General features: G+C 48.5%; 1 protein-coding gene across 1 annotated transcript in view; it reads right to left on the reverse strand.

Annotated features, from left to right (window-relative positions):
- Positions 1-19,707, reverse strand: part of si:ch73-281f12.4 (RA_Radil_like and Myo5p-like_CBD_Rasip1 domain-containing protein) — a 67,606-nt gene that overhangs the window by 20,516 nt on the left and 27,383 nt on the right. The window contains exons 7-10 of the mRNA XM_039740527.1: positions 18,113-18,309; positions 15,967-16,079; positions 4,553-4,772; positions 2,325-2,497 (exon numbers count right to left, since the gene is read on the reverse strand). Of these exons, the coding sequence (XP_039596461.1) occupies positions 2,325-2,497; positions 4,553-4,772; positions 15,967-16,079; positions 18,113-18,309 (703 nt within the window). The remainder of the gene's footprint in view (positions 1-2,324; positions 2,498-4,552; positions 4,773-15,966; positions 16,080-18,112; positions 18,310-19,707) is intronic.

Here is a 19,707-nt window from a genome sequence, read left to right on the forward strand (position 1 = left end):
ACGATTTTAGCGTTCCCATTAGGGTCAGATGACGACAACTTGTTGATTAGCAGCCTTTAACCTCATTAAGAAAAAACGCCACAACCAGTCGACATGCCAAAGCAAAACATTTGAATATGAAGACGTAAAAAACATGCAAATGGGAGCTGGCAAGGAGACGGACAAAGGGGACGGCGCAGTGTGGCGTTCAAACCCTGGCAGCCTCCATCACCAGCATGATAAAGTGGCTCATTGTGAAGGCCTTAGGGACACAGCAATAATGGTGAGCGCCTGCCTGCACTAAACGAGCCTCTAAAGAGCAAACAGATGTCAGAAACCGACTGAAACAGAGAGACTCACCCTGACAAAGATGTTACAAAATACCGAGCATAAGGTACAGGCACATGGGGACAAGATGGCAGCAAAGTGAATGTCAGTGTCCTGCCAGGAGCAGGAGATGACAGGAAAGTCGCACTGAGGTCAAACACCAAAGTCAATTCGCTAAAATGCCAAAGCACAAACCGCTAACCAAAAATCAGACATGCAAATTGTCAAAAACCCGGAATCAAAAGGAATGCCAATCAAACCCAAATCTTTGTTTAGAATAAATCCATGAACTCGGACATGCAGGTTACTGAGCTGCCATCTTATATAGGGACGCAGCAATAACATCATGTGCTGAACGGCTGACATCATTGCCAAGACCTCCAGAAAGGTAGGAAACCTCACGATGGCAGAGTCTACAATCCAAAACAGCGGCATGGTGAGGGCACAAAATGACGATGATGAGACACCGGCGTGAAGAAAAAGCAAACAAGTGAAATGAAGGCAGGGGGTCCAAAGATAAGATCCGTAACAGTCAGGATCTGGAAATTTAAAACAAAGAACGGATGACTTTAGAACGCTCCCTTTACAGGAGAGAGGAACGTCTACCATGACACATCAGATAAGGGGACAACAACAAAGAACAAGACTAAAAAACAAAAACACCCTGAAAGTGCCCACCAATGGCTGCCACACCTCAAGAAGTTACGAGTACGACACGTTACGATAACTACATGGACCTAAGTCATGGTCACCGTTGGGTATTTTGTCTCAGTTCATTTTGTGCTTGGGGGAAAGCGTAAAGAATTTTAATTTTAATAAAAGACGTGTTGAATACTGGGCCGTCACCAAAACCGAACTGCGAGACGAGAAACGAGAATCAAAATCACCAAAAGAAAACATTTTTGACTCTCAAGACCAGCACCAAAAGTATCAGCCATGAAAGACTTGCTTTTTGAGTCCGTGAGCTCGGATACGAATACGACTGTGGGGTGAACCTTTTGCCCCATCGTGCTGGGATGGATAGTTCATGACCTCACAGGACACACCCCTAACGGTGGGAGCTTCAAAATGGCGGCCAAAAAAATATGTTCAAAAAATTCCAAACAACAAAAGGTGAAAAAACTTTCATCACCATCAAAATCCATGGGGACGAATCCCAAAAAATCAAGTGCAAATCCATACTGAAAGAGCCAGAGAAGACAGAACAGACACAGAGAAGTTGGACGTCGTTCTGAAGGAACACGTCCATCAAATGTGGGCCTTGAACCCACAACTTTGAATAAGGAAGCAATCCGAGACACTGAGGTGACGGGGGCAATGGGCACTACTGAAAGTGTGAAAGGCTGTGGGGTGGCACTGAACATTCAGCCCATTGAAAGGAAGGCTTTAAGAGACAGGAGAGGAAAAAGACCAGGAGACAACGAACAACTCAAACGTAGCGGAGACGAGCCGAGGAGTCAAACTGCAATCAAAAAGGGCAAAAGGAAACCCGACGCCGGGGCCGACTTCAACGTAAAGCTAACGGCACTCTGGAATCTCAAGATGTCGTGTAACCACTGAGGGACAACACACTACAAAGCCACCGCCATATTTATAGTGTCACTTCCATGACATCATCACAGTCACGTGACGTGTCCAAAACATGTTGCATAAACAAAGGAAACCAAAACAGGAACGAAATAAAACTCACAAAAAAACAGACTCGCCATCTGCACGTATAACACGCATTCTGTGTCACCTCGGGAAGGGGAAGTTCCAGGATTTGGTTTTCAGGCCAGTTATGCCCAAGGCTTCCCAGTACAACCCACTGGTGATCCACTGCTGCAGGTTCAGAGGCTTCAGTACATGGAGGACACTGATGGGCTTCTAGGAGGAGCTCAGAGAAGAGGAGGAGGAAAAAGGTCAAGAAGAAGAAGAAGAAGAAGAAGATGATCAAGAAGAAGAAAAAAAGGAGAAGAAGTAGAAGATCAAGAAGAAGAAAAAAAGAAGAAGAAGAACAGTTGAGAAATCAGCCTTACCTGAAGTAAGTTCTCCTTTGGTGTCGCAAGCAGGTTGACGGCAGCCGAGAGTTTCTGGAAGAAGTCAAGTGCCAGGTCACCCAGGCCAATTCCCTGAATCCAGTCAAGCAGCAAATCGAGATTGGCACGGATCTGCACCCCCCTCGACCACTGATAAAAGCCCCCTCCGGATCCTGTTAAGACACAACCAGCTCACCTCAGTAAGGGTCAGCAACCCAATTGTCATAACTGAGCCTTTTTGTTCCTTCCTATTCGTTTTCTTTGAGCTTTTTGCCCGATGTTTACATTCGTTTGGATATTTTCCATAATGGAGAATTCATATTTGATGTTTCATGGGCAGCCTGCTCTAGCTGATCTCCAGCTCTGCCACACTCCTTCCATTTCCTCATGACTGCTGTAACTGGATATTCAGTCACTTAGAGATCTGTTGTGCCCACCCCTGACTTGTACTCTTCATGGAGTTGCTTGCTCCGCTCTTCAGTCTTCATTGTGAAGGTCAGGCCACCATACTGACCCACCGCAAGTGGGACCTTCAGCTACAATCAATGGAAACTCCAGACAGGTGACCTCCCTTGAGCTAATGAGGGGACTTCTGAAGCCAATGGGCTGCACCAGGGGTGTCCTATTAAAGGGGGTGAACACTTGTGAGGTCAATGATGAAGGTGTGCAGGCATTTAAAGCTGACACAGAGACCTGAGACTCAAGGGTGTCATGGCTGACATCTACCAACCCTGACTTTCTGACTCGTGAGATTTTTATATTTATAATTAATTTAATTACAATGTAATTAATTTTGTTTTTCATAGATCTGCTCTCACTTTCTGTTGATCAACATCAAGAACGCCAAATGAAATCCACTGGAGTTCAGCCTTGAAGATCCCGGAGATCCACAGTGGGTGCAGATTTTGGATTAACACCAGAAGATCTCATGGCTCCTTAGTGGTTGAACTCAGCCAGTTAATGAAATATTTGGAAGGAAGCTAAAGAGAAAGACGTGAAGGACGGAGAAGTTCTCATCCAAATGATTTGAAGCCTAAAATGGATGAGAGCTTCTCCGTCATTCATGACTTTCTCTTCAGCTTCCTTCCAAATATTTGATTAAACTGGGAAAGACACACTGCGGTGGGCTGGTGCCCCGCCCGGGGTTTGTTTCCTGCCTTGCGCCCTGTGTTGGCTGGGATTGGCTCCTGCAGATCCCTGTGACCCTGTAGTTAGGATATAGTGGGTTGGATAATTAATGGATGGATGGATGGATGGATGGGATAGACACACACCTAGAAGTGAATGGAGGCCAGTTTGATGTTCTCCTCTATCATTTGCATCTTATGGCTAACAAGGAGCCAATAAAACAGGGAAGGCAGCTCCATACGACTAAATTAAGCCAACTGAACAAGCGAGACCACGGAAATGAAGCCTCCAGAATGTCGCAAGAATTGACGTCCAGTTAAGCAACTGGGTTAAAAACAAAAACCTGCAGCCCCCGCGGGCCTCCAGGAGTGACGCCGCTCACAATAAAATGCGAAGACTCTTCATGGGCCAAGCGTTCTGTGGTAAGTGCGCCAATCCCATCACGTGGTAGCGTAATGAACTAATTTGACTGTCTTTGAGGTCCTACAAATATAACTCGAATTACACCAAGAAGGACCTGGGAAGAACAACTATGGAAAAACCCAGGATGTCACATCTTTCAAGTTTTCAGCAAATTGAGAAAATGATGTTGCCCCTAGAAATTAACGATCTCTTGATTTCACGTACATAATCTTCATGGATCAACAACACCTGCCATTTAGATCATGTGATCGTAATCCGATGTTTGCATTGGTAGGCGGCCTTTCCTCATTGGTCAGTGAAGTTCCTAAGGTATGTAAAATACGGTGTACAAACGAGCTTCTTCCATTGTGTAAGACATATTTGGCCATCACCACTACGTTATAACATCAGGAAAGACCAAGTAAGTCCAAAAACTAAAAAAACTCAATTTGGAAATAAAATGGTGGTCACAAGTTTTATCCATTGCAGCATCCAGCCTGGAATTTGAACCCAAATCTCATAAAGAAAAGCCGAGTCCAACAAAGAGGCCAAGGAACTTCATAAAGAAAGCAACAAAGCCCACCACTGCTGCATTAAGTAGCTACCTGAACGTTTCTCCTTCCTCACTAAGCTACCTGAACGTTTCTCCTTCCTCGCTAAAGAGAGCAGCCGCCCACCGTCCGCCCGCCACTTCTTACCTCGTTCCATCAAAGCGTTGAAGAGCGAGGCGTTGGTGAAGAAGAACAGGTAGGCGAAGAGCTGGGAGGCGATCTCTGTGTGGACCTGGTACGTGTTGAGCAGCTGCAGGGTCTCCTTCAGGATGAGCAGAATCTTGTTGACCCCTTCCGGAATGCGCAGTTGTCCCGATTCCGAGAAGGGGTTGCTGTCCAAGAGTCCCGGGAGAGCCATGTACAGGGTCTGCGGGCACACAAGGCGAGGGTCAGTCTAGGGCTGCACACCATTGTCCTAAGTCAGAGGTTTCTTGAAAAGACCCCGAATCATCCCCGAGGGGGGTGTCCCCCCGGGAGAATCACTGGTCACAATCATTCCTTCCCCCTTGGAGAGTCAACGACAGGCGTTATGGCGGTGCAGTGCTGTTTGCTTGAACAACCCGCGGCGCGACCTCAAATCAGACGTCACGCGACGTAACGTTTATAGCGTCCTCAGTAATCGCGCAACCAGTCAGGGCTCAGAAAATGGCAAATTAAAAGCTGCACGTGTCTCTGCTATGATTTTGTGTTTTTTTTTATTATAACGCTCTTCATTTTAGGAGTTTTCTTCTCATTTCTCCATAGAGTGGAATTCAGTTCTGTCGCTTATTTTTACTTTTGGTTTCATTCTGGTCTTGTTGTCGTTGCCTTTAACGTGACCACCAACTGGTCATTCTCACATCGCCAAGGCGCTATATAAAAAAACGGAGAGCGTAAAAGCACCTCAGCTTCTTTAGGGTCCTTTTCGATCGAGGCTTAGACTGCCAGACATGAAGCATTCTGGGTGATTTTTCAGGTTCTTTTTGGTTTAACTTGAATTGTTATTTTCTAGACGTTTATTGTAATTGTGTTCCCATTGTTCTGTGTGTTTATTTTTTTGTATTTATGTCTTGTGCGCCTTGTGTTTTGTGGGTGGAGCCCCGAGAGGCGGGGCCACCCTGATGTCACCCCTGAAGTGACCGCCCAGCCTTGATCTTCTGACGCCAAGAGCTGCTCCTTCAGTGGCTCGCTGACATCTGCAGCGCAAGTTTGGAATTTTCTCACTTCCATGATTTTGCTTTTGTACAGGGTGGTCCACATCTAATTATGCAACTTTTAATGCAATGCAGGAAATCAATACAAGACAAAAGAACTGTTCAAAATATCTTGTAATAAACGAAAATGGACTTACATTGAATTAATTCACTGATTTTCCATGTAATGTCCCACTTGTCCTCCATTCAGTTGGATACAGGCTCGGAGTAATAAACTTAATAAGTTATAGCGTAATGAAAATTGAATAATTAGATCTGGACCACCCTGGATTTTTTTTCCTGGGATTTTCTTGTCTCGTGGATTTGGTCTTTTTCACCTCGGATTGCTTTTCAGTCAAATCCTTTTGCCTTATTTCCGTCTTTTTCTGGCCATTTTTGTTCTTCTTTTCTTTATATTAATACATTTATCTATACTAATAAAAGGCAAAGTCCTCACTCACTCACTCACTCATCACTAATTCTCCAACTTCCCGTGTAGGTAGAAGGCTGACCCCATCTTCACGAAATTTGGTAGGTGGCTTCCCTGTGCTAACCAAAACTGATGTATATACTTATTTCGGTGGTAAGACACCACTGTCGGCCGCCATATTGAACTTTCCAACGTCACTAATTCTCCAACTTCCCGTGTAGGTAGAAGGCTGACATTTGACAGACTCATTCCTTACAGCTTACTTACAAAAGTTAAGCAGGTTTCATTTGGAAATTGTATGCGTAACGGTTATAACTGGAGCCTGCTTAGGTACATATATATGTCCATAGCCTGCAGATCGGTCGCCGTGTGAGGCGGAGTTACGTCCCTCATCGTCACGCCTCCCACATAATTGAGTGCCTGCCCATATAAGGCCGTCCGTCGGTAGCAATCCAATAGAAACACGCTGCCGCTAAATATTCGCGGGTGAAGGACTGTGATTATGCAGACGAAGATGAGATGGTCAGGGATAGACTAGTGTTTGGCACAAACTCAGCGAAAGTGCGAGAGAAACTTTTAAGTGCCGAGTCTTAGCTAACATTAAATAAAGCCGTGGACATCGCGAGATTGCACGAGATAGCACAAGCACAGCTGGGAACCTTCGATGCATGTACTCTGAGCGGCTCACGTGAACTGACTGTGAACGCAGTAAGCTGACAACAAGAGCGCTGAACAAAAAACGCATTACACAATTGAGAAGGCAGCAAAAGAATATGAAGCGAGTGACGCATACAACCATATTCATAAGTGCAGCTACTGTGGAAACAAAGCACACGGTGGAAAAAGTCAACGTCCAGCTAAAGGAAGACAGTGTACAAAATGTGGTCAATTGAAGCACTTCACTAAAGTTTGCAGGACTGGGAAAGGTAAACCCGCACATGCAGTGTGTGATGTAAATTAAGTTCATAGACACGCTGGCGTTTGTCATGCCTACGACGAATACGATATTCGCGAGATACAAATTTAATGAGAAGACGCAGGGTATGAGCGAGACTTTTGATCACTTTGTAACGGAGTTAAAATTGCTGGTGAAGGACTGTGCTTATGCAAACGAATAGGAAAGCAGGGTGTGACGCTTAACTTTAAATGAAGTTCATAGACACGCTGCCGCTGGCGTCTGTCATGCCGAGAGACTGTGTTTGTGGAGGGATGGAGAGTGAAGGCGGGTGGGGGAGTCACGTCATCATCTCCCCTCCCATTCACCTCATTTCACTCCGAGCTGAGCTCCGCACCTGACGCGGTCTTACCGTTCTTTGTCCTTAGTGTTTAGTCCTCTCCCCTTTACTGATTTATATAAAAGAGAGCCGAGATCATCAAGGATAGGCTAGTGTTTGGCACAAACTCAGCAAAAGTGCGAGAGAAACTTTTAAGTGCCGGGTCTGAGCTAACATTAAATAAAGCCGTGGACATCACAATCCGAGAGACTGTGTTTGTGGAGGGATGGAGAGTGAAGGCGGGTGGGGGAGTCACGTCATCATCTCCCCTCCCATTCACCTCATTTCATTCGCTTCATTTCGCTCCGAGCTGACGCGGTTTTGCGGAAACAACTTCGTGACGCTGCCGCAAAAAACACCCCAAAAAAATCCACAAGTTAACAGACACGCGGTCGCTAGAGTTTCTCCACACTCCGAATCCTCCAGGCACTCCTGAGCAGAATCTAATTTTGAAGGTTGGGACCCCAATAATGTTACTGAGAAACTTACGGCCACCGAGACTTTGTAACGGCGCGAGACTTCAGCTCACGTGTCTGCAGAAGAACCTCATTGAGGCAACTATTTTTACTGCCGGTGGCTCAGGGGAGAGAGTTTGTATTCCTCGCATCCCTGATACACCCTCTGATCTCCCATTTCAATTCAAACGCCTCCAATTTCCAGTACGGCTCTGCTGCGCGATGACAGTTAATAAGTCTCAGGGACGGACCCTACAAAACGATGCCACTGATCTCAGGCAGGATTGCTTTTCTCCTGGCCAACTGTACGTTACAAGCTCAAGAGTGAGCTCAGCGCACAGCTTGGTCAGGTTACAACCGGAGGGCCGAACTGACAACGTGGTATACAAAGAGATCCTTAACAGATAATTATTGGTTTATTGTCCCTCAGTTTAAAAAGGTTTACTTTTCTTCTTAATAAAAATGTAAAAGCAGTTCTTCTCCACTGGGATGTTGCTAGTATTTTATAAAGACTCTTTCTTGACTTGACTCTCAAGTTTTATGGTTTCCTTTCCCCTGAAAGGCATTTTGTTAGATTTTTGGGACATTGCCAAGTTATTTCCAAGTTTATAAGCCTGCTCCCCATTTTTTGGAGGCCTGGACAGAACTGAAGCCTGCTTGTAGAGTTGGCAGGTCAGACTGCCTTTGGTGGGCTTCTTCTGGGCAGACTAGTGAGGGTCCTGGCATTTTATGGCTCATTTGTGTGCTGCTCGGTTAACAACATCAGGTGACTAAGCAAAGGAGACGGGCAAACGTCTGCAATCTCACAATTTACACAAATTACTGCAAGGTTCCCACATTTAGCACGACGTCCCCTAAATTGTGCGCTTGGAACTGGAGGTCACACAAAATGTGAAAAGGTTTAAACGCTCTTTCAGGGCAATGCACCATAAAGTCATCCAGACATTTAGCAGTCCTGCTCCATCCACCCGGGGAGCACTGTGGACGGGGCTGAAACGAACCCCAGATGAAGTGCCCCCCCATAACTGGGCACACTCATGCCAGTTTAGAGTCTGCGGTCAGCACTGTCCTCGTAATTTTGGGAGTTCCCAAAGAAGACCCCACAAGGACGTGGGGAGGCCATGAAAACTCCAGCCATGAGAGGCCGTGCCACTCGCCATTGTATTCCCCCACTCTGTCATATAAATGTAAACCACCTCCAAAACTTAAAACTACGCCTCCCGCCCAGCTTGCCCACTTCAGATGGCGCACTTGAACACTCGCTTACCAAAATGACTCCGGCAAGGAGAGCCGAGCCGCTTCTCACTGCCAACTCCTATCTGTCACTTGAGTCCCGTGACACCGATGGCCGGCAGGTTCAGCGTCTGCCGAGTGGCACATTTGAGCTGCCACCCAGAGTGATGGGCACCTTCAGCCCTGCTCCTCTGAGGGGTGGGGGGGAGTGGATTATGGGTACCAATCGGCGATTTGGATGCGGCTGAAGAGACGGACAGGAATCTTTTTATAGAAGGTCAGCAGTGCAGATAATTAGTGGGTGGAGCGTCCTTTCTGTAAAAAACAAAGCAGCTGCCAAACCCCAGCGACCTCAGCATTTAAGGGTAATTTGCTCAAAACAGAAACGAAAGAAAATACGCTGGGCCTCCTGAGAGAATTACACGGTCTCACTTGAAGCTGAAGAGCCGCCGACAGAATTATAGCTCATTCATCAACCCGCGGCGACGCACAGCCTTCTATCGGACTCTGTGTTTCCAGACCGGGGTGATCCCTCGGAGTGCCCTGCACATGTTTGGTTGTCCTCACAGCCCTCAGGAGCGCTTATAAAGATGGCATTGTGCAGCTGGTGCTACGCCGTCCGATCCACAGCGCGTTTGGTGTGCGCGAGCCTCACGTGAGTCCCACTGCAGCGGACCCCCTGTAAACACAACATGCCTGCCGACTTGTCATTAGTTAGTTAGTCTGATAGACAGACAGACAGAGGGGCATACAGATGTGCCACTCCCAGGGGCTTTGTGACAGGGCGGGTAATGCCTCTTGGGTTTGGCAATGTGGCTGCCACCTTTCAGAACTTCACAGATTGATAAAAGGCACGACAGACAGACAGACAGACAGACAGATGTGAAAGGCGCTATATAATAGATAGATAGATAGGTAGAGGGAAAGTCGCTATATAATAGATAGAGTGAAAGTCGCTATATAATAGATAGATAGATAGATAGATAGATAGATAGATAGATAGATAGATAGATAGATTATATAATAGATAAAATGAAGGCCACGATATCCCAGATAGATAGAGAAGGCACTATATTATAATAAAATACACAGACTGATCAATCAAGTGATCAGTATCACCAATCTAATGCCCTAATAGTTCCAAATCCAACTCTTGAGTGGCCCTTCTGGTCCGTGCGCGTGTTTTTTACGTTTTCCGTTATTCGCTATTCCCTGATGAATCTCGCGCTCTTTTCCAAAGCCACACATGGAAACACTCCACACGCCCGTGTTTGCCCCCCACGTGCCCTCGGCTGTAATTCAAGGCTAACAAATGACCTCAGTGGTTGCGTGATGTCCGTGTTGCTCCATCAGGGCTCGGCAGACACGATGGGCTTCAGTAAAGCCGATAGAGCAGGGAGGCCATTTGCCATCCCCCCCCCTGCCCCCCGAGGGCTGATGCAGTTAATCAAAGGCTACGTAACAAACCACAGGTGTCACTACTCCCATCCCCCCACCTTTCCACTGGCAGGTCAGTTGGTTCACTTGGGTCACTCTGGAGAGGACCAGCAAACGTGCACTCGTTCATAATGGCCATCAGTTTTGTCCTCAGTCTCTCCTCCATTACTGTCACCAGCAGGTCCAGAAGGCGTCCCATAACTGGGGCTACCCTCTTAAACAGCTTGCCAATTTGGGGGCTTCTCTTGAAGTGAGGTTGCCACCCTGGCTATCAGAGAGCTGTCGAACATCTAAATGATGCCACTATTAGCGTTAGCCTATGACATCTGAACCTGAAGCCACTTTCCCCACAGTCCCGGGACAGACGTGCACACACTCGTGTACCCCACTAGCGGCACGGGTGTCAAGCCACATACATGAGACAGCAGCTGTGCACACTCAAACACGTGAAACACACGCACTTCCAGCGACTCAGCCATGAACACGCCTGCGCAGTCTTATTAGGTGGTCCATAAGTGTGGTGGTGGGGGGCTCAGCTAGGAGGTGGACGCGCTGCTCCCCCGATTACGGCTCCACTTCCCTCCCTTTCCTCCCGAGGAAGCCAGCTGGCCGCTGCTCAGCCTTCTCTCACTACAGCTGCTTCCTGATTGGCTCTACTTTGCTCGAGTGCAACACAAAGCGTTCTTTCCTGTCCCATGTGTCACTTCCTGCTCTCCCTTCCCTCGGTCACACACTGTCCTTTCTGGAATCCTCCTTGTATTGTTTGGACAGAAGGCTGAGCCATCCTTTAGCCAACCCCCGTATTATCTCTCCTTAGCCCACTGTCCGTCTTCTTCCAGCGGCCCCCCCCCCATGGATTGACTTCCCTTTTACTGAAGCCGCTGGCCTTACACATACGCAGGACAGGGGACGGTGACCAAAGACAGTGCTGCCCCCTGCTGGCCTCTGCTAGCCTTGAGTGGCTCTGACCAATCATCTCACATGAACGACTGACCACTTGTGCCATAATGTTGTCCGTGTCCCGTATATCAGGCCTATTTAACTTTGAGAAGATTTGGGTCACTGGGCCCAAACGCGCGAGCATAAAGGGGCGCATTACAGGCTTCTGTTGTGTTATTACGGGGAAGGATTTGAGTGCGACGCCGCCAGTAAGTTCTGTTCCTTCTGTTTTCCTAGAATGGAAGACCACCGAGGTGACTTGTGGACGCCACAAAACCCCACCCTGCCGGCCCCACCGGCATTTAACTGACGTGTCCAGCGGAAGTCGGAGTTCACTTTTGAGCCATCAGAGAGCTCTGGGGCTCCGTGTCGCTTCTTTTATTTCTTACTGTTTTGTCAAATATCACGCCATTGATCCGTCTTACATATGTTTGTGTGACATCATTTAATTAACGCTCTTGCCTTCACACCTCCTCATTTCTCCAAATTAACATCACACTCACAGTTGAAGGTCCCCACAATGCTGCTGGCCACCGATTTCACGTGTCTGCTCTTCTCCTATGACGTAAAGTATTTGTCCTCAGCAAGTCTCCATCTCTGCTCCAGAGGCCGGGGTCCACTAAATCCTCTAAGTCTCCAGCTCAACTCCAGGCATGCCCACTGTGTCCTCTGGAGGGCACTGCCAAATGGGCGAGGCAGCAGGGAGACGCCTTGATATTATGACAACTAATGGAACAAAAGGAAACGGGGGCCACCTTTCAGCGTGTACAGAGAAACCCCTAACTGCACCCACCACCTTCTCCAGAGGTTGGCTGCCCGCACCAGCAGTGCCCACTGACCTTAGAGAAGATGGGTGAGTGAGGGCTGTGGATCACTGGCCACAAGACGTGTGGGAGATCAGGTCAGGTGGCCATTACTCTTGAGGACCACCACCTTTGTAACGTCTGTAAACAAATCCTTTCTTGGGGTGAAGCCGTGGCCTACTCGGAGTCCATGTAGGGTTTGGGTGACGTCCATTTACAACGCAGGGAGCAAACCTCCTTGGCACTGCTCTGACTTTCACTTCTTGGCCCTACTTGGTATTTTAGCTGAACGTTCCAAAACTCCTGCCTGGACATTAGCGGCTGCGTCTGCCAGCTCCGTTCACATGGCAGCAACATCTCAAAGTGCTTTAGGGAATCCCGATGCTGATTTGTGAAAAAATAATTAGGTGCCTAAATAAAGTACGGCAGGCGTGAGAATAAACGTGCCTTTCTTCAGTCATATGGGAACAGGCCGCTACTGTCTGCCGTGCAGCGGGCGCCGTCACGCTGCCGCCACCCCGGCCTTTCAGCGCGAGGCCTGGTCCCACAATGTCCCTGTTGTGTGCAGGCTGAGCCCCTCTTCATTCACACAAAGGAAGCGGACCTCGATCCTGCCTGCCTGCCTGCCTGCCTGGCTGGTTTGGGTGGTGCTGGGCAGCCCCTCGTCTCGTAATGCCCATGTAATCCGACACAAAGGCCGCTCGCTTGGCCTGAAGTGCTGAGCCTCACCATGAAACAGCATGGCTGGCGAGGATCTTCAACGCTGGCTTACAGACATCCACTCAGTTCGACTGGCTTCAGTATTCCTGGTTTTGTCAGCCATCACCACCGAGTTTGTACCCAGGAACTAAATGTGGAACATGTGTGGCATAAAAATGTGCCATCCCCAAGTCCACTGAATGTCACTGTTCACCAATGACGTTACTAGGATGTGTAGGGGGCAAGTAAATGCCACTATGAGCTAAACCCTTATTTTACAGATTTATCACTTGGATGGTCACACAACCCTATGGCCTGTGCCCACCCTGCAGAGACTGCCACTTTCACATTTAGAGTCAACGTGTCCCGGTGAAGAAACTTACTGGCATTCTGGCCCAAACCTCAAATGACGGACTTTCTGGCCTGCAGAGGCTCAAAATGGAGCTCAGGTTTTTAAAGCACAAAAAAAAACAAAAAAAAAACATGAAAATCTTCAAGGGAGAGGAGGACCGTAAACCCCTGGCCTTTCAGACAAAAATGGAATGAGGCTCTTTAATATCAATAATTTATTAAATTAAAAAAATAAAAAAAAAAAAGAACGAAGAGCAAAAACTGGCAAAGCAGTCAGTCAGTCAGTCAGTCATCGTCCAGCACGCTATATCCTAACACAGGGTCACGGGCGTCTGCTCGAGCCAATCCCAGCTAACACAGGGTGCATGGCAGGAAACACACCCTGGGCAGGGTGCCAGCCCACCACAGGGCACACACACCCACATACCAAGCACACACTAGGGACAATTTAGGATCACCAATGCACCAAATTGGCATGTCTTTGGACTGTGGGAGGAAACCCACGCAGACTCAGGGAGAACATGCAAACTCCATGGAGGGAGGACCTGGGAAGCCAACTCAGGTCTCCTTACTGAGAGGCAGCAGTGCTACCACTGTGCCACTGTGCCACCCTCACAAATGTGCCAGTCAGTCGGTCATTTTCCAACCCGCTATATCCTAACACAGCGTCACGGGGGTCTGTTGGAGCCAATCCCAGCCAACACAGGACGCAAGGCAGGAACAAACCCCGGGCAGGGCGCCACACACACGCCAGGGACAATTTAGAATCGCCTATGCACCTGACCTGCATGTCTTTGGACTGCGGGAGGAAAGCCACGCAGACACAGGGAGGACATGCCAACTCCACGCAGGGAGGACCCGGGAAGCCAACTCAGGTCTCCGTACTGCGAGGCAACAGCGCTACTCACTGCGCCACCGTGCCGCCCCTGACAAAGCAGGAAACACAAAAGAACCCGAAAGGGTTTGCTTAAATACGCCACCCAAAGCAGACAAGCGCAGGCCATTTTGTTCAGCACAGGAGTTGCAATTTTGCACGGGTTTGTTTACTGGTTGCTGTGCGGTTGCTAGTGGCTTCGTCAGAGGTCACTTATAAAGTGACGTTGGGGGGGTCACAGAGTATAAAGCCCATTTCCTGGGGTCACTTAATTGTCCCAAGTTTGTGGATATTTCACAAAACCAAAAATCTAACGCTGTTGTAATTCTGATCTGTTTTTTTGCTTTGGATTTTTGACTACATCAGCACAAACAGATCTATGATCTTTAATAAGCATTACACTTAGTGTGAACTTTAGTAACTAGTTTAATAAAGGCACATGCCAGATGCTCAGAGAAAAACCACCAATATCTGATAACCCAAAAGGACGGAGAAGGGGGAGAATGGTGAATGCAGACCACCCGAGGTCAGAGAAGGGGGAGACCACCTGCCGGTTGAGGGCCAGCTAGGAACAAATAAAGGAAGCGAGGACCGATAATGAGGGACAAGGTGCGAGGAATACTGGAGGTTTCTGAGAAGGCCTGGAAGGGGCCAGCTGGAGTGGCGAGCAGCGGATCCAAGTGAGGCCGACGCGATTATAGAAACTGCAGCTCTTGGCTTGTTAGTTTGGCTCAATTGGGTTGAGACCACCTAATTGTTCATTGCTTGCCTGTCCTTCTTTCAAGGTGAGAATCCTTGGCGGATTTTACGCTTCTACACTACGTGATAGGATTACGTTTTAGGTTGTTCCTTGTCAGTAAGTTCTCTCGTCTTTCTGGTTACGACTCCCATTTATCTCCTGGTTCACCCTCTCACAGCGTAATAACCAAAAGCAAACCATCCCAGTCCGTAATCCGAGATGAGAATCCAAAAGCAAAAGCAAAAAATAACCAGAAAGCAGAAACGGGACTTGCAGTAAAGAGCCTCACTTGCACAACACCAAGTGGCTCTCTGATGGAGCAGAATAATTAGGCGGAGGGCGGGCCTTCAGCAGTGACATCACAGTTGGGCCCGCCTCTTAGGGTTCCACCCACACAATACACAAGCAACGCCCAAGAAGCGTTCAGGATACACGCGACACACAATGCCAAGCACGAGAGCCCGGGCCTGTCAACGGGGAAGAGTTGGAATGCGACACCGCGGCTAACCCGTTTGGGGGGTCACATCGCCCGCCTCTTTCGGTTCTGCGGAGGCATGAATTTAAATATCGCCGTTAACAGCAGGAGGTCGCCAGTCAAGACCGCATCTTCGGCGGAGTCGCGTCTCCTTACTCTGCTTGCACTGGGAAGAACTCCGCAAACTTTTCTTTTTCCAACTTATAAGCCAAGAGACATGAAACGGGGTGGGTTACCCACCGGGTACCCCAGCTCTACTTTTTGTTTCAGTTTTGTCTTTTTTTACAAAAGATACGACAGAGCCTTTAAACAAAACAATACAAAATCCAAAAGCTACAAAATGACGTAAAATACACGTAAGCACCAAGAAGACGACCAAACTTGGAAGTGAAAGTAAGAAGGCGAAACTCTGGGAGGATCATAACTGAGCCACGAGGGGCGAGAGCGGTGGTCCGGCACGTCTACCCTCCTCAACCGCGTCTCCCACCAGGTGACCAGCACATCACTTCATTCACATGGATTCGACGTAGGGCTCGGCGGGCGGCAAATCCTAGTTTTGCTCTTCTGGAACTTTCTGGAACCGAAGGTTGGCTGAATCCACGGATATGGAGGGGTGACTGTTTATGACCTCCTTTACATCTCCTCAGACCCCAGAATAGGCGAAAGCAGAAGGGGCTTACCTTGGTGAGGTAGTAGACGGACTGCTGGAAGGTAAACATGATGACCTCTTTAAGAACGGTCATGGCTTCTTCACTCGCTGACCGCGTGCTGGACAGCTGCGAGCCCAAAGCATCTGCAGGAGAGAAAAGGCAGAGCGGCTCTTAATTCGACTGTCCGTCTCACATCTGGCTGCTCTCTCGTTAACCCACAACTGGTTTGTGCCGTTCAGGTTAAGGATGGATGGATGGATGGATGGGGGGGCCTGGCAGGCGGGCTGACGGACTTTTCTTCTTTTGCTTACTGAACAGGCAGTGGAGCTGCTGGGGTGTAACTGGAGGCCCGGATTGACTGGTTTGGTGGCCTGACTGGACCACTGGTGGGGCCGATTTAACCTCCGGTTTACAGGATTGGACTTACTGGTGGACTTTGCCGGACCTCATTTTTAGCATTAGATCCACTTGAGTGAACTGACAGACCCGTTGACCTCATTTGCATGATTTGACCAGCGGTGGTCTCTGCGACTCCCCCCGTGTTTCTTGTGTTATTTGATATCCTGGCTTGTCACCGACTTTCTTCACTTCAGTGACAACACACACACCATGAAATGAAAAGTGTCACTTTCACCTGTCAAAGATGAGAGGGTGACGAGTACCGGGTTTTGTAAATCTTCATCCATCAAGGAGCGAATCAGTTCCTGCCCGATGGAGGACCGGGGCCACTTTTGTGTGTTGTGTCCCCATTGCACAACAGGAACCGTGACCTGTATGTGTGATCACACAAAATGTGTGACGTGCAAAGAAGAGTGATGCGGTGCCAAGGAGTTCATGGGCACTCCCCCCGAACCTTACTGGGGAGATTATTGTTACCATGTGGTGCACAGCATGGCACACCAGGAATGCAGCTATGAAGTGTGCCACTCCATCTGCACCAATGACTCACCAAAGTCCAAACTACTAACACATTTGTAAAATGGCGCCAGTGCGCCACCCGAGCCTCACCCATGATAGTGTCTGGTTGAATGAATGAATCGTACAAACCCTCTAGTAGGGGCTAAAAAAAAGTACCAGGAACAACAAATGGCCCGACTCCCTGAGGCTGGAATGCTACAAAAGTTCTTGAGTTTAAAAAAAGTCCCCCGTTCCTGAAAAAAGGTCCTGCGGTGGGAAAGTGCCCCCTGACCGCAGACCCCCAACAGGATGATGAATTTGGAGCTTCTCAAATCAAAGTAGCTGCTTCATAGAGTAATTCTGGGCACTAACTCAATATTTAGTGAGACCCCCCCCCCCTTTACGGATTGGTCCCCCAATTTCTGGAGGTCTTCACCTGCCTCTTGTTCACTCACCCCAGTGTCATTTAATGGGCTTACATGCACTTTAGTAACCCGGTTTATCACAGAAACCCAGCTTCTAAAATGCCACGTAACCCCTTATTTCGGTTAGAATGGCATATAACAGGGAGACGTAGCCACCGGGTGGACACACTGCACTGCAAATGTTAACCACGTCCAACAGGGAGGAACTGCTGGACAGACAGAAATCTGCCTGTTTATGGTAATACAAGACAAGTGTCTCAGTGTCTGTCTGGTTGCTATGCCTCTCTCATTCCAACAGATGGCACATTACAATTATTTGTAGTAATAAAATGCATTACCTTTGCCATTCCAACAGATGGCGCATGGCAAACATTTGTAGCACTAAAGTGCATTGCATTTGTCATTCCAAACATTTGTAGTAATGCATTTTATTATTTTAAATTAATTTCTTTAAACCTCTTCCCCAGGTCAGGTTTAAAAGGGAGCCCATTGCTTTGCTCAGGCAGTCCTACTCGGGAGAGGAGAAGGGCGACACGTGAATGGCAGAAGTGGAGAAGAAAGCAAAGCAAGTCTTGTGTGTAGAGGTGTGCAGACTGAGGCCTGTAAAGAGGTACTGCTGGGTTATTGAACCCGGGACTGTCTGTGTGTGGTTGTGTCTGGGGTTTGGGCTCAGTGACGCCCCTACAGGCCACACTCCATACAACAGAATGAATGTCTCGCCACGACTGCTTCAATGTTGCTTATTTGCAATTTTCACCAACCGTACCCCATGAGGAGCTCCTAAACGGGGTTAGCCTCTGTGAAACTTTGCTTCACGTGTCCATCTTTTCCGTCACACTATATAAACTCCATACCTTCTCTCTCATCATCATCCTCATCTTCCTCCTCCTCCTCTTCGTCCATGTCCCAGAGGAGCAGCCTGGGAACTTCCTGCTGGATAAAATGCAGCAGCTCAATTGAGTTGGACATCCAGAAGACCAGGGGCTGCAGGCCGGGGATGAGCTCCTGGATGGTCAGAAGATTCAGGTCATCAGGATCAGCCAGGGCTTTGCTATCAAAAAAAAAACAAAAACAAAATGGAGTTAAAGAGAAAACGAGCTGTGCCTTTTATGGGTGTTAACCCAGTAGAAAAGCGCAAATGAAGGCCTGGTAGACTGCACTTGGTCTGCCAGGGGGTCTCAGTCACCCATGCCAGCTGGAGGCACCGATGGAGGCAGTCCTTCACAATCACTTGTGTCACACATCTCTACTTGGCATCCTAACATTAAAAAAATGCTCCAACATGGGAGTAGAAGGGGTGGGTATTATGCGACAGGGTGGCTGTGTGGGCACATGCTGCTGTGCAAAAGGCACTGGCATTCTGGGCGTTGAACCTTTTATCCATCCATCCATCCATTTTCCAACCCGCTGAATCCAAACACAGGGTCACGGGGGTCTGCTGGAGCCAATCCCAGCCAACACAGGGCACAAGGCAGGAACCAATCCCGGGCAGGGTGCCAACCCACAGCAGGTCACACACAGTTATTCTTACACGGCATACTTCTCTTTCATTGCCAAATATTTATATATAAACATTCCCCAGCTTGGGTTGCAGTAGCTGGAGCTTATCGGGCATAAGGTGGCAACCAACTCTGGATGGGGCACCAGATGTCCATCCATCCATTCTCCAACCCGCTGAATCCGAACACAGGGTCACAGGGGTCTGCTGGAGCCAATCCCAGCCAACACAGGGCACAAGGCAGGAACCAATCCCGGGCAGGGTGCCAACCCACCGCAGGACACACACAAACACACCCACACACCAAGCACACACTAGGGCCAATTTAGAATCGCCAATCCACCAAACCTGCATGTCTTTGGACTGTAGGAGGAAACCCACGCAGACACGGGGAGAACATGCAAACTCCACACAGGGAGGACCCGGGAAACGAACCCTTAAGGGTCTCCTAACTGCGAGGCAGCAGCGCTACCACTGCGCCACAGTGCTGCCTGGCACTAGATGTGTGAATTAGAATGGCTATTTAACATAATGCTTGTAATTTTGCAATGTGGGAATGCCACCCAAGTGCCAGCAAGACAAGGGCCAATGAATTAGGGACTCAAGCAGGTGGGTGGCAACTCCTAATTGACCCTCGGTGAGTGTGGGCACTACAATGGACTGGCGCCCTCTGTCCAGGGCCATTTCCTGCCTTGTGCCCACTGTTGCTGGGATCGGCTTCATGAACTTTTATACCAATTGCAGGGTCCTACGTGTGGTGGTCTCATTCAGTGAAGAGTTTTATATAAAAATAAGACGATGAATCACACAAGCGAGCAGACCAGAGGGGGCCGGGGGGCTGTCCTCCACAATCTCCCTCTCACAGTCGGCTCCCGGCTTGTCATTTTTACTCAGCATGTGTGACCTTGAGGGCGGCCGACCGCGCAGATAACCCGACACACCAGCGTCTCT

The sequence above is a fragment of the Polypterus senegalus genome, chromosome 17 (assembly GCF_016835505.1).
Source record: "Polypterus senegalus isolate Bchr_013 chromosome 17, ASM1683550v1, whole genome shotgun sequence".
In the NCBI taxonomy this organism is placed as follows: domain Eukaryota; kingdom Metazoa; phylum Chordata; class Cladistia; order Polypteriformes; family Polypteridae; genus Polypterus; species Polypterus senegalus.